General features: G+C 37.9%; 1 protein-coding gene across 1 annotated transcript in view; it reads right to left on the reverse strand.

Annotated features, from left to right (window-relative positions):
* Positions 1-397: 397 nt before the first annotated feature.
* LOC139753926 (glutamate receptor ionotropic, delta-2-like) overlaps positions 398-16,947 on the reverse strand; it is a 53,529-nt gene continuing 36,979 nt past the window's right edge. The window contains exons 6-8 of the mRNA XM_071670884.1: positions 13,351-13,648; positions 12,349-12,569; positions 398-460 (exon numbers count right to left, since the gene is read on the reverse strand). Of these exons, the coding sequence (XP_071526985.1) occupies positions 398-460; positions 12,349-12,569; positions 13,351-13,648 (582 nt within the window). The remainder of the gene's footprint in view (positions 461-12,348; positions 12,570-13,350; positions 13,649-16,947) is intronic.

Raw genomic sequence — 16,947 nt, forward strand, 5'->3', positions numbered from 1 at the left:
TTTGGATTACTTAGGAAACGCCTTGATGAACAAGTGATGCCAAGATCTGTCCTACCTCAACGTTTGTTGCAGCTGTCTGGTCGACCATTTGACAAATTCCAAAACATCATTTAAAAGAAACACATTAACTTAAAGTGGATTGAAATGGAGGAGGCTTTTCGTATTATAAGAGAGAAGAAACATGCATTTCAAATGGCAATACCGACATATTGGAAGAACCGGTTGTTGTACTGTTGCCATAATAGATTACGGAATGAATGCAATAGGCTACAAATGAAACTAAATTGTAAGTTGGACCGTCTTTTCAAAACAGAGACTGGACTAATAACACAAACCCTTCTTTTGTGAGAAACCTGTCCTATTGATAACCATTTAAAGATTCCTTGTGTGCCTTAGGCTATGGATTATGTTTTGTGTACTCAAACAGGGAAGCCAGCTGTGTTGATGTCACAAAGTCTTTCTGCAATTTAGAGAATTATAATAATCTAAATAATGATGAAATCAATATCTGTAAAAGTTTAGTGTATGCCAGTTTGTCAAAACCAGTGGAACCTAACTGCCCTCAAAGATTTATAAGAGATGTTGAAAATTTAAAAAAAGACAATGATATACATATTACTAAAGCGAATAAGCCGAACACTGTCGTGATTTTAGACAAAAGAAACTATTTATCTAAAATGAATGATCTTTTAAATGATGACACAACATATTCTAAACTCAGTAAGAATCCCCTAGAAGCAGTTAATTCCGATTCCAATAAAGAATGAAATTGTTGTTGAAAGGTAATAGTTCTCTTATCAAATGTTTGTCATCTTTGTGCCCTTCATTATGAACTTATCAAAACACATTAAAAATATTTTCCAGCAAGGCTTACAGTGAGTTCAGTAGGCTCCATCATATATGAATTATAAGAATGGTTAGTTTCTTAATGAAGCCTTTTAGTGGGTAAGATATCAAATTCTAATATCATGAACAATGTAGATTTAGTCAACAAGCTTAACAATATCAATGTTAATTTTGGTTTCAGACTAGTTAGCTTTGATGTTCACTCACTTTTCACAAAAGTTCCAGTTGCTGACCTTTTAGAATATTTGTTTGATGTCTTGGATGATATTCATCTACCTGTTTCAGAGTCTGTTTTCAATGAAGTGATAAAATTGTATTTGATAGACTGTGTATTCCATTTCAATGGAGATTATTATGCTCAAAAACTTGGTAAACTTTGTATGGAATTTTTTGAAACAAAAAGGATATCTTACCTTCTAATGTAATTTGGTTTAGGTATGCAGATGATGTTCTTTGTTGTTTCGCCAACAAATGAAAATTTACAAATATTTCTCCCCTTACTTAACAATTTAGTACCTTCCATCAAATTTACTTTAGAAAATGACAGTAATGGTATGCTATCATTTTTAGATTGCATGATCCATAGGCAAGGAAACAAGTTTAAGTTTAGCATATACCGAAAACCTACCAACGTATGCTCACATATCCATTATTACTCATCTCAACATGACAGTTTAATTTTCATCAATTCATTCTATGTTCCTTAGGGCATTACGTATTTGCAGTCCAGAGTATATTGACGATGAGTTTGAGAAGATATATTCGATTGGATCTAAGTTGAAGTACCCTAGTTCTTTCATTGATAAATCCCTTAAGTTAGCAAAGAAATCATTTTATAGAGTTCAGCCTAAACCTCCCATTGATACCAAGAATCTTTTAGTTCTCACTTTTAGTAATAATTTTACTTTACTTCCCATGATGCTCAAATCCATCAATGTAAATGTTGCCTTCAGCAACAAAGATACTATAAAGAATATCTTAATTAGGAGTTACCAGAAAATTCTCCTAGGTGCATCTATAAAGTGGCATGCAGAAATTGTGGTAAGTTATACATTGGGCAGACTGGTAAGGATCTTTCTGTTAGACTTAAGCAACATAAATATAGTATAAGAACGGGACAAGAATCAAATGCGTGTTTAATCACGTCAGATATTGATCATTATATTAACTGGAGTAATGCCATCTCAGTTATTAACTCTAACTCTATTACCACGATAAATATCATTGAATCCTCTATTATTGAATACACAAAGAATTATAATCTTGATGTTAGTGATGGTCTATAAAAATTAGATAACTTTATTGTAGATAAAATTTGTAAAATGATAAGTTTATGATCGCTCGTTGTCTGTCTTAGACAATCTCATGTTCACCAAATGGTGTCCTAGCTTCGTATCTTCGTTGTATATCAACTGACTGTTATATTTGTCCCTTCTGTCTCCCCTGATGATGTGATTATTACACGAAAGTGCACGTAGGAATTTATCGTGTTTCATTTTCCACGTGGATTCATAGGAGTATACTTGATCACGAGCATAATTGTGTTCCTTTCCAACATGAATTCCACACGGCTCTTCTGTTACTTCTCTACAAGCTGTCTTAGACATTCTCCTTTCGTTACTGCATTCTCCAAATCGTTAATCAAGGCCCACCAACTGAAGTTACGATTTGGATTCCTTAGGATATGCCTTGATGAACAAGTGATACCAAGATCTGTCCTACCTCAATGATTGTTGCAGGTGTCTGGTCAAACAATTTACCAATTTCAAAACATTATTTAAAGGAAACACATTGAATTAAAGAAGATTGAAGGTGAGGAGGCTTTTCGTATTAGAGGAGCGAAGAAACATGCCTTTCAAATGGCAATACCGACATATTGGAAGAACCGGATGTTGGACTATTGTTATAATAGATTAAGGAATGAATGTAGTTGGCTACAAATGATGCTAAACTGCAACTTGGACCATCTTATCAAAACCAGCGACTGGACTAGGAACACAAACCCTTCTTTTGTGATAACATGTCCAATAAACAACTAGATAAAGATTCCTTGTGTGGCTTAGGCTATGGATTACGTTTTGTGTGCTCAAACAGGGAAGCCAGCTGTGTTGATGTCACAAAGTCTTTTTGCAATTTCGAGATACAGTAATTTATCTAATGATGAAATTGATATCTGTAAGGGTTTAGTGTATGTCAGTTTGTCAAAACCAGTGGAGCCTAATTGCCCTAAAAGATTTATAAGAGTTATTAACACCTTAAAAATGACAATGATATACATATTACTAAAGAGGATAAGGCTAACACTGTTGTGATTTTAGACAAAAGTAACTATTTATCTAAAATGAATGATCTTTTAGATGATGACACATCATATTCTAAACTCAGTAAGAATCCCCTAGAAGCAGTTAATTGCCATTTCAATAAAGAAACGAAGTTTGTCATCTTTGTCCCCTTCATTGCCATATGTGTATGGACTTATCAAAACACATGATCAAAATTTTCCAGCAAGACGTATAGTGAGTTCAGTAGGCTCCATCACATATAAATTGTCAAAATGGTTAGTTTCGTTATTAAGCCCTTTAGTGGGTAATATGTCAAATTCTAATATCATGAACAATGTAGATTTAGTCAACAAGTTTAAAAATATCAACGTTAGTAATAATTTCAAACAAGTTAACTTTGATATTTCATCAGTTTTCACAAAAGTTGATGTTGATGACCTTTTAGAATATTTCTTTGATTTCTTGAATGATATTCATTTACCTGTTTCAAAGACTGTTTTCATTGAACTGATTAAATTATGTAAAAACAGAATGTATTTCAATTCAATGGAGATTATTATGCTAAAATTTTGTATGGCAATTGGTATGCCTCTTTCACCTGTACTAAGTAATCTTTGTATGGAAATTTTTCAAACAAAGCTAATAATGGATATCTTACCCTCTAATGCAAGTTGGTTTAGATATGTAGATAATGTTCTTTGTGTTCAGCCAGCAAATGAAGATTTACAAATATCTCCCCCCATACTTAACAGTTTGGCATCTTCCATCAAATTTACTGCAGAAAATGAAAATATTGGCATGTTTCCATTTATAGATTGCATGATCCATAGGCAAGAAAACCTATCAATGTATGCTCATATATCCATTATTACTCATCTGAACATGACAGAGTTATATTTTCATCATTTCAATCAATGTTTATTAGGAAATTACCTATTTATAGTCCAGGGTACATTGATGGTGAGTTTGTGAAGATATATTTTATTGGATCAAAATTAAAGTGCCCCAGATATTTCACTGATAAATCCTTCAAATTAGCAAAGAAATTATTTTATAGAGTTGAGCCCAAACCTCCCATTGGCACCAATAATCTTTTAGTTTACCCCTTTGATAATAATTATCTTTACTTCCCATGATGCTTATAGCCTTGAATGTAAATGTTGCCTTCAGAAACAATGAAACTAGAGATAATATTTTAATTACTAATTCACCAGAAAACTCTCCTGGATGCATCTATAAAGTGCCATGCAGAAATTATGATAAGTTCTATGTTGCGCAGTCTGGTAAGGATCTTTCTGCTAGATTTAAGCAACATAAAATTAGTATAAGAACCGGACAAGAATAAAATGCCTTGTTTAATCACGTTAAAAACTATGATCATGCTATTGCCTGGAGTAATGCCATATCAATTATAAATTTTAACTTTATTACCATGAGAAATATCATTTATTTCTTCTATTACTAAATACAGAAAGAATCATAATCTTGATATTAGTGATGGCCTATACAAATTAGATAACTTTATTGTTGATGAAATTCGTAAAATGACAAGTTTATTAACGCTCGTTGTCTATCTTGGAATATCACATTTTTACCAAATGGCTTCCCAGCTTCGTCTCTTCGTTGTATATATATATATATATATATATATATATATATATATATATATATATATATATATATTTTTTTTTTTTTTTTTTTTTTTGCCGCTGTCTCCCGCGTTTGCGAGGTAGCGCAAGGAAACAGACGAAAGAAATGGCCCAACCCACCCCCATACACATGTATATACATACGTCCACACACGCAAATATACATACCTACACAGCTTTCCATGGTTTACCCCAGACGCTTCACATGCCCCGATTCAATCCTCTGACAGCACGTCAACCCCGGTATACCACATCGCTCCAATTCACTCTATTCCTTGCCCTCCTTTCACCCTCCTGCATGTTCAGGCCCCGATCACACAAAATCTTTTTCACTCCATCTTTCCACCTCCAATTTGGTCTCCCTCTTCTCCTCGTTCCCTCCACCTCCGACACATATATCCTCTTGGTCAATCTTTCCTCACTCATTCTCTCCATGTGCCCAAACCATTTCAAAACACCCTCTTCTGCTCTCTCAACCACGCTCTTTTTATTTCCACACATCTCTTTTACCCTTACGTTACTTACTCGATCAAACCACCTCACACCACACATTGTCCTCAAACATCTCATTTCCAGCACATCCATCCTCCTGCGCACAACTCTATCCATAGCCCACGCCTCGCAACCATACAACATTGTTGGAACCACTATTCCTTAAACATACCCATTTTTGCTTTCCGAGATAATGTTCTCGACTTCCACACATTCTTCAAGGCTCCCAGAATTTTCGCCCCCTCCCCCACCCTATGATCCACTTCCGCTTCCATGGTTCCATCCGCTGCCAGATCCACTCCCAGATATCTAAAACACTTTACTTCCTCCAGTTTTTCTCCATTCAAACTTACCTCCCAATTGACTTGACACTCAACCCTACTGTACCTAATAACCTTGCTCTTATTCACATTTACTCTTAACTTTCTTCTTTCACACACTTTACCAAACTCAGTCACAAGCTTCTGCAGTTTCTCACATGAATCAGCCACCAGCGCTGTATCATCAGCGAACAACAACTGACTCACTTCCCAAGCTCTCTCATCCCCAACAGACTTCATACTTGCCCCTCTTTCCAAAACTCTTGCATTCACCTCCCTAACAACCCCATCCATAAACAAATTAAACAACCATGGAGACATCACAAACCCCTGCCGCAAACCTACATTCACTGAGAACCAATCACTTTCCTCTCTTCCTACACGTACACATGCCTTACATCCTCGATAAAAACTTTTCACTGCTTCTAACAACTTGCCTCCCACACCATATATTCTTAATACCTTCCACAGAGCATCTCTATCAACTATATCATATGCCTTCTCCAGATCCATAAATGCTACATACAAATCCATTTGCTTTTCTAAGTATTTCTCACATACATTCTTCAAAGCAAACACCTGATCCACACATCCTCTACCACTTCTGAAACCACACTGCTCTTCCCCAATCTGATGCTCTGTACATGCCTTCACCCTCTCAATCAATACCCTCCCATATAATTTACCAGGAATACTCAACAAACTTATACCTCTGTAATTTGAGCACTCACTCTTATCCCCTTTGCCTTTGTACAATGGCACTATGCACGCATTCCGCCAATCCTCAGGCACCTCACCATGAGTCATAAATACATTAAATAACCTTACCAACCAGTCAATAATACAGTCACGCCCTTTTTTAATAAATTCCACTGCAATACCATACAAACCTGCTGCATTGGCGGCTTTCATCTTCCGCAAAGCTTTTACTACCTATTCTCTGTTTACCAAATCATTTTCCCTAACCCTCTTACTTTGCATACCACCTCGACCAAAACACCCTATATCTGCCACTCTATCATCAAACACATTCAACAAACCTTCAAAATACTCACTCCATCTCCTTCTCACATCACCACTACTTGTTATCACCTCCCCATTTGCGCCCTTCACTGAAGTTCCCATTTGCTCCCTTGTCTTACGCACTTTATTTACCTCCTTCCAGAACATCTTTTTATTCTCCCTAGAATTTAATGATACTCTCTCACCCCAACTCTCATTTGCCCTCTTTTTCACCTCTTGCACCTTTCTCTTGACCTTATGCTTCTTTATCTCATACATCTCCCATTCATTTGCATTTTTCCCTGCAAAAATCGTCCAAATGCCTCTCTCTTCTCTTTCACTAATACTCTTACTTCTTTATCCTATCACTCACTACCCTTTCTAATCAATCCACCTCCCACTCTTCTCATGCCACAAGCATCTTTTTGCGCAATCCATCACTGATTCCCTAAATACATCCCATTCCTCCCCCACTCCCCTTACTTCCATTGTTCTCACCTTTTTCCATTCTGTACTCAGTTTCTCCTGGTATTTGCTCACACAAGTCTCCTTCCCAAGCTCACTTACTCTCACCATCCTCTTCACCCCAACATTCACCCTTCTTTTCTGAAAACCCATACAAATCTTCACCTTAGCCTCAACAAGATAATGATCAGACATCCCTCCAGTTGCACCTCTCAGCAAATTAACATCCAAAAGTGTCTCTTTAGCGCGCCTGTCAATTAACACGTAATCCAATAACGCGCTCTGGCCATCTCTCCTACTTACATACGTATACTTATGTATATCTCGCTCTTTAAACCAGGTATTCCCAATCACCAGTCCTTTTTCAGCACATAAATCTACAAGCTCTTCAACATTTTCATTTACAACAATGAACACCCCATGTATACCAATTATTCCCTCAACTGCCACATTACTCACCTTTGCATTGAAATCACCCATCACTATAACCCGGTCTCGTGCATCAAAACCACTAACACACTCATTCAGCTGCTCCGAAAACACTTGCCTCTCATGATCTTTCTTCTCATGCCCAGGTGCATATGCACCAATAATCACCCATCTCTTTCCATCAACTTTCAGTTTTACACATATTAATCGAGAATTTACTTTCTTACATTCTATCACATACTCCCACAACTCCTATTTCAGGAGTACTGCTACTCTTTCCCTTGCTCTTGTCCTCTCACTAACCCCTGACTTTACTCCCAAGACATTCCCAAACCACTCTTCCCCTTTACCCTTGAGCTTCGTTTCACTCAGAGCCAAAACATCCAGGTTCCTTTCCTCAAACATACTACCTATCTCTGCTTTTTCACATCTTGGTTACATCCACACACATTTAGACACCCCTGTCTGAGCCTTCGAGGAGGATATATATATATATATATATATATATATATATATATATATATATATATATATATATATATATATATATATATATATATATATATATATATATATATATATATATATATATATATATATATATATATATATATATATATATATATATATATATATATATATATATATATATATATATATATATATATATATATATATATATATATATATATATATATATATATACATATATATATATATATATATATATATATATATATATATATATATATATATATATATATATATATATATATATATATATATATATATATATATATATATATATATATATATATCCCTGGGGATAGGGGAGAAAGAATACTTCCCACGTATTCCTCACGTGTCGTAGAAGGTGACTGAAGGGGACGGGAGCGGGGGGCCAGAAACCCTCCCCTCCTTGTGTTTTAACTTTCTAAAAGGGGAAACAGAAGGAGTCACGCGAGGAGTGCTCATCATCCTCGAAGGCTCAGATTGGGGTTTCTAAATGTGTGTGGATGTAACCAAGATGAAAAAAAAGGAGAGATAGGTAGTATGTTTGAGGAAAGGAACCTGGATGTTTTTGCTCTGAGTTAAACGAAGCTAAAGGGTAAAGGGGAAGAGTGGTTTGGGAATGTCTTGGGAGTAAAGTCAGGGGTTAGTGAGAGGACAAGAGCAAGGGAAGGAGTAGCACTTCTCCTGAATCAGGAGTTGTGTGAGTATGTGATAGAGTGTAAGAGAGTAAATTCTTGATTGATATGGGTAAAACTGAAAGTTGATGGAGAGAGATGGATGATTGTTGGTGCATATGCACCTAGGCATGAGAAGAAATATCATGAGTGGCAAGTGTTTTGGGAGCAGCTGAATGAGTGTGTTAGTGGTTTTGATGCACAAGACCGGGTTATAGTGATGGGTGATTTAAATGCAAAGGAGAGTAATGTGGCAGTTGATGGAATAATTGGTATACATAGAGTGTTCAGTGTTGTAGAGGGAAATGGTGAAGAGCTTGTAGATTTATGTGCTGAAAAAGGACTGGTGATTGGGAATACCTGGTTTAAAAAGCGAGATATACATAAGTATACGTATGTAAATGGGAGAGATGGCCAGAGAGCGTTATTGGATTACGTGTTAATTGATAGACGCATGAAAGAGAGACTTTTGGATGTTAATGTGCTGAGAGGTGCAACTGGAGGGATGTCTGATCATTATCTTGTGGAGGCGAAGGTGAAGATTTGCGGGGATTTTCAGAAAGGAAGAGAGAATGTTGGGGTAAAGAGAGTGGTGAGAGTAAGTGAGCTTGGGAAGGAGACTTGTGTGAGGAAGTACCAGAAGAGACTGAGTACAGAATGGATAAAGGTGAGAACAAAGGAGGTAAGGGGAGTGGGCGAGGATTGGGATGTATTTAGGGAAGCAGTGATGGCTTGCGCAAAAGATGCTTGTGGCATGAGAAGCGTGGGAGGTGGGTTGATTAGAAAAGGTAATGAGTGGTGGGATGAATGAGTGAGATTATTAGTGAAAGAGAAGAGAGAGGCATTTGAACGATTTTTGCAGGGAAAAAATGGAAATGAGTGGGAGAGGTATAAATGAAAGAGGGAGGAAGTCAAGAGAAAGGTGCAAGAGGTGAAGAAGAGGGCAAGTGAGAGTTGGGGTCAGAGAGTATCATTAAGTTTCAGGGAGAATAAAAAGATGTTTTCGAAGGAGGTAAATAAAGTGCGTAAGACAAGGGAGCTAATGGGAACTTCAGTGAAGGGGGCTAGTGGGGAGGTGATAACAAGTAGTGGTGATGTGAGGAGGAGATGGAGTGAGTATTTTGAAGGTTTGTTGAATGTGTTTGATGATAGAGTAGCAGATATAGGGTGTTTTGCTCGAGGTTGTGAGCAAAGTGAGAGGGTTAGGGAAAATGATTTGGTAAATAGAGAAGAGGTAGTAAAAGCCCTGCGGAAGATGAAAGCCGGCAAAGCAGCGGGTTTGGATGGTATTGCAGTGGAATTTATTAAAAAATTGACCAAGAGGATATATGTGTCAGAGGTGGAGGGAACGAGGAGAACTGGGGGACCAAATTGGAGGTTCCCTTTTCACATCCAGGCCCCACAAAACTTTCCATGGTTTGCTCCAGACGCTTCACATGCCCTGGTTCAATCCATTGACAGCACGTCGACCCCGGTATACATCGTTTCAATTCACTGTATTCTTTGCAGGCCTTTCACCCTCCTGCATGTTCAGGCCCCGATCACTCAAAATCTTTTTCACTCCATCCTTCCACCTCCAATTTGGTCTCCCACCTCTCCTCGTTCCCTCCACCTCTGACACATATATCCTCTTGGTTAATCTTTCCTCACTCATTCTCTCCATGTGACCAAACCTTCTCAAAACACCCTCTTCTGCTCTCTCAACCACACTCTTTTTATATCCATACACCTCTCTTACCCTTACATTGCTTACTCGAGCAAACCACCTCACACCACATATTGTCCTCAAAGATCTCATTTCCAGCACATCCATCCTCCTGCGCACAACTCTATCCATAGCCCACGCCTCGCAACCATACAACATTGCTGGAACCACTATTCCTTCAAACATACCCATTTTTGATTTCCGAGATAATGTTCTCGACTTCCACACATTCTTCACGGCTCCCAGAACTTTCGCCCCCTCCCCACCCAATGATTCACTTCCGCTACCATGGTTCCATCCACTGCCAGATCCACTTCCAGATATCTAAAACACTTCACTTCCTCCAGTTTTTCTCCATTCAAACTTACCTCCCAATTGACTTGACACTCAACCCTACTGTACCTAATAACCTTGCTCTTATTCACATTTACTCTTAACTTTCTTCTTTCACACTTTCCCAAACTCAGTCACCAGCTTCTGCAGTTTCTCATATGAATCAGCCACCAGCGCTGTATCATCAGCAAACAACAACTGACTCACTTCCCAAGCTCTCCCATCCACAACAGACTGCATACTTGTCAGTCTTTCCAAAACTCTTACATTTACCTCCTTAACAACCCCATGCATAAACAAATTAAACAACCATGGAGACATCACACACCCCTGCCGCAAACCTACATTCACTGAGATCCAATCACTTTCCTCTCTTCCTACACGTACACATGTCTTACATCATCGATAAAAACTTTTCACTGCTTCTAACAACTTGCCTCCCACACCATATATTCTTAGTACCTTCCACAGAGCATCTCTATTAACTCTATCATATTCCTTCTCCAGATCCATAAATGCTACATTCAAATCCATTTGCTTTTCTAAGTATTTCTCACATACATTCTTCAAAGCAAACACCTGATCCACACATCCTCTACTACTTCTGAAACCACAATGCTCTTCCCCAGTCTGATGCTCTGTACATGCCTTCACCCTCTCAATCAATACCCTCCCATATAATTTTCCAGTATACTCAACAAATTTATGCCTCTGAAATTTGAGCACTCACTCTCATCCCGTTTGCCTTAATACAATGGCACTATGCACGTATTACGCCAATCCTCATGCACTTCACCATGAATCATATATACATTGAATAACCTTACCAACCAGTCAACAATAGAGTCACCCCCTTTTTTAATAATTCCACTGCAGTAGCATGCAAACCTGCTGCCTTGCCGGGTTTCATCTTCCACAAAGCTTTTACTACGTCTTCTCTGTTTATATATATATATATATATATATATATATATATATATATATATATATATATATATATATATATATATATATATATATATATATATAGATATATATATATAGATATTTATGTATGTGGATGTGGAAAGGGAGCTGTGGTTTCAGTGTATTATTACATGACAGCTAGAGACTGAGTGTGAACGAATGGGTCCTTTGTTGTCTTTTCCTAGCGTTACATCGCACACATGAGGGTTGAGGGGGTTGTTATTCCATGTGTGGAGAGGTGGCGATGGGAATGAATAAAGGCAGATAGTATGAATTATGTACATGTGTATATATGTATATGTCAGTGTGTGTATATATATGTGTACATTGAGATGTATAGGTATGTATATTTGCGTGTCTGGACGTGTTCGTATATACATGTGTCTATGGGTGGGTTGGGCCATTCTTTCATATATATATAAATATATATATATATATACATATATATATATATATATATATATATATATATATATATATATATATATATATATATATATATATATATATATATATATATATATATATATATATATATATATATATATATATATATATATATATATATATAAGCTGGATGTGGTCCAACTACTGCTCCTAAAGACTCGAACTAGTGAACATAATCATGAATTACACCAACTTACATAAAAAGGAAATTATTTCACTACTCACTCGATAGAATTCCACGTAGACTGTGTTAGGCTCCCAGACCATAGTAACGGCTGGGTCATCTATGACCTGCCGGAGAGACTGGTAAGGTTGTGGGATATGTCTCACGGCCAGAAGGGACATGAGGTTACCTTCATAGCTCCGTGTTAACACTACGGTCATCATCATCCACACCCCCAGCAACAGCCGCTCCCACCAGCCCCACTCCGTCGGCACGATGTAGTCTTGAAAGATGATACAATGTGGGACGTGGAAGTGGAAAGAGAGAATCATGAAGTTATTCTTATTAAGTCGTCTTGATAAAGTCATCCTTAGGAGACTAACCGTTCTCTGGAAGACGACATCGTCGAGGCTGACGGAGAAGACATTTGTGACCCATACCAGTATTTTTCCTTGTTATCTTTTACCCGTCCGTCGTCGTGGATAAGACTCACGTCATGATAGATATACCTTTTTGTCTTATTGTCTGATGGTATATGATACACTTAAGTCAAAGTAACAACCTACAGAGCGTTCTGCGAGTCTGTGTAATGGTATATATTTCGATACATCTGTACTTCATATTTTTAGTCTTCTATATCTTTGGGTATGAATGTTTCAATGAACTATTATCAATATTTGTTTACGTGTTTTACAGATGAATCCCGAAGACCATTCATGCAAAGTTTGGTCTATTTCATACTTCTCATGAGCTTCTATTCATCACCAGATATAGATTAGTATTATGCACTGCATGATAAGGAAGAAAGTGTGTGTGTGTGTGTGTGTGTGTGTGTGTGTGTGTGTGTGTGTGTGTGTGTGTGTGTGTGCAGGAAATTCAAAAAAACCAGATAGAAAAGAAAAATTTATTACTAGCCATTAGATAACTTCTTTGAAAATGAATATGTTTTTAATTCAGTCTTGAATTTCAACTAAAGCTAAGGTAATTCAGTGTTATCTTAAGCTAAAGTAATTCAATGTTACCTTAAGTTAAGGTAATTCAGTATTACTTAAGGTAATCCTTACCTTCCTGTAACAAGACACGTATATAGGCAAAGAAAACGTCAGTCGTCTTTCTCCTTGTGTTTCTGAACACTGAAGTTGATAATCCAAGAACCACTCCGGTAGGCACCACCAGCAGCATCGTCAGGATGGCCGCCCACACCAGGGGCGTGAGGGGCAGCAGGAAGCCCCACGGATCCACCTCCGGCCGCCCTCGACCGCCCATGATCCGTATATAATCGATCAATATGGGTCTGGTGAAATCTGCGGCTAGCGACCGAATTTCACTAATGCCAAATGGTCCCAGTCCAACATCTACCTCCTGTCATCAGAGTGTATTCAACACATATTTATATCTTAAAAATGAAATATCATAACCCACAAACAGAAACAATTCAAGGTATTTACTCTAACCGACAAGGAAATTGGATTCTTCTAACTCCTGATTCTTCCTGAATCTTCGCTCTCACGATGTACATTAACATATCAAGAAATGATATATTAAATATACATATATATATACATACATATATATATATATATATATATATATATATATATATATATATATATATATATATATATATATATATATATATATATATTATTTATTTATTTGTTTTTATTTATTTTGCTTTGTCGCTGTCTCCCGCGTTTGCGAGGCAGCGGAAGGAAACAGTCGAAAGAAATGGCCCAACCCACCCCCATACACAATGTATACACACACACACACACACGTCCACACACGCAAATATACATACCTATACATCTCAATGTACACATATATATACATACACAGACACATACATATATACCCATGCACACAATTCAAATTGTCTGCCCCCATTCACTCCCATCGCCACCTCGCCACACATTCCATATATATATATATATATATATATATATATATATATATATATATATATATATATATATATATATATATATATATATATTTTTTTTTTTTTTGCTTTGTCGCTGTCTCCCGCGTTTGCGAGGTAGCGCAAGGAAACAGACGAAAGAAATGGCCCAACCCACCCCCATACACATGTATATACATACGTCCACACACGCAAATATACATACCTACACAGCTTTCCATGGTTTACCCCAGACGCTTCACATGCCTTGATTCAATCCACTGACAGCACGTCAACCCCGGTATACCACATCGCTCCAATTCACTCTATTCCTTGCCCTCCTTTCACCCTCCTGCATGTTCAGGCCCCGATCACACAAAATCTTTTTCACTCCATCTTACCACCTCCAATTTGGTCTCCCTCTTCTCCTCGTTCCCTCCACCTCCGACACATATATCCTCTTGGTCAATCTTTCCTCACTCATTCTCTCCATGTGACCAAACCATTTCAAAACACCCTCTTCTGCTCCCTCAACCACGCTCTTTTTATTTCCACACATCTCTCTTACCCTTACGTTATTTACTCGATCAAACCACCTCACACCACACATTGTCCTCAAACATCTCATTTCCAGCACATCCATCCTCCTGCGCACAACTCTATCCATAGTCCACGCCTCGCAACCATACAACATTGTTGGAACCACTATTCCTTCAAACATACCCATTTTTGCTTTCCGAGATAATGTTCTCGACTTCCACACATTCTTCAAGGCTCCCAGAATTTTCGCCCCCTCCCCCACCCTATGATCCACTTCCGCTTCCATGTTTCCATCCGCTGCCAGATCCACTCCCAGATATCTAAAACACTTCACTTCCTCCAGTTTTTCTCCATTCAAACTCACCTGGGGATAGGGGACTAGGAATACTTCCCACGTATTCCCTACGTGTCGTAGAAGACGACTAAAAGGGGAGGGAGCGGGGGGCTGGAAATCCTCCCCTCTCGTTTTTTTTTTTTTTTCTTAATTTTCCAAAACAAGGAACAGAGGGGGCCAGGTGAGGATATTCCAAAAAAGGCCCAGTCCTCTGTTCTTAACGCTACCTCGCTGACGCGGGAAATGGCGAATAGTTTAAAAGAAAGAAAGAATATATATATATATATATATATATATATATATATATATATATATATATATATATATATAAATATATATATATATATATATATATATATATATATATATATATATATATATATATATATATATATATATATATATATATATATATATATATATATATATATCAATATATATATTAATATATATGTTTTAACTTTCTAAAAGGGGAAACAGAAAAAGGAATCACGCGGGGAGTGCTCATCCTCCTCGAGGGCTCAGATTGGGGTGTCTAAATGTGTGTGGATGTAACCAAGATGAGGAAAAAGGAGAGATAGGTAGTATGTTTGAGAAAGGAACCTGGATGTTTTGGCTCTGAGAGAAACGAAGCTCAAGGGTAAAGGGGAAGAGTGGTTTGGGAATGTCTTGGGAGTAAAGTCCGGGGTTAGTGAGAGGACAAGAGCAAGGGAAGGAGTAGAATTACTCCTGAAAGAGGAGTGGTGGGAGTATGTGATATATCCCTGGGGATAGGGGAGAAAGAATACTTCCCACGCATTCCTCACGTGTCGTAGAAGGCGACTAAAGGGGACGGGAGCGGGGGGGTAGGAACCCTCCCCTCCTTGTATTTCAACTTTCTAAAAGGGGAAACAGAAGAAGGAGTTACGCGGGGAGTGCTCATCCTCCTCGAAGGCTCAGACTGGGGTGTCTAAATGTGTGTGGATGTAACCAAGATGAGAGAAAAAAGGAGATATTGGTAGTATGTTTGAGGAAACAAATCTGGATGCTTTGGTTCTGAGTGAAACGAAACTCAAGGGTAAATAGGAAGAGTGGTTTGGGAATGTCTTGGGAGTAAAGTAAGGGGTTAGTGAGAGGACAAGAGCACTACTCCTGAAACAGGAGTGGTGGGAGTATGTGATATAGTGTAAGAAAGTAGATTCTAGATTGATATGGGTAAAACTGAAAGTTGATGGAGAGAGATGGGTGATTATTCGTGCACCTGGGCATGAGAAGAAAGATCATGAGAGGCAAGTGTTTTGATGCACGAGTCCGGGTTATAGTGATGGATGATTTGAATGCAAAGGTAAGTAATGTGGCTTTTGAGGGAATGATTGGTATACATGGGGTGCTCAAGTGTTGTAAATGGAAATGGTGAAGAGATTGTAGATTTATATGCTGAAAAAGGACTGGTGATTGGGAATACCTGGTTTAAAAAAAGAGATATACGTAAGTATACGTATGTAAGTAAGAGAGATGGCCAGAGAGCATTATTGGATTACGTGTTAATTGATAGACGCGCCAAAGAGAGACTTTTGGATGTTAATGTGCGGAGAGGTACAACTGGAGGGATGTCTGATCATTATCTTGTGGAGGCGAAGGTGAAGATTTGCAGAGGTTTTCAGAAAAGAAGAGAGAATGTTGAGGTGAAAAGAGTGGTGAGAGTAAGTGAGCTTGGGAAGGAGACTTGTGTGAAGAAATACCAGGAGAGACTGAATACAAAATGGAAAATTGTGGGAACAAAGGAGGTAAGGGGAGTGGGGGCGGAATGGGATGTACTTAGAGAAGCAGTGATAGCTTGCGCAAAAGATGCTTTTGGCATGAGAAGCGTGGGAGGTGGGCAGTTTAGAAAGTGTAGTGAGTGGTGGG

The sequence above is a fragment of the Panulirus ornatus genome, chromosome 16 (assembly GCF_036320965.1).
Source record: "Panulirus ornatus isolate Po-2019 chromosome 16, ASM3632096v1, whole genome shotgun sequence".
In the NCBI taxonomy this organism is placed as follows: Eukaryota; Metazoa; Arthropoda; class Malacostraca; order Decapoda; family Palinuridae; genus Panulirus; species Panulirus ornatus.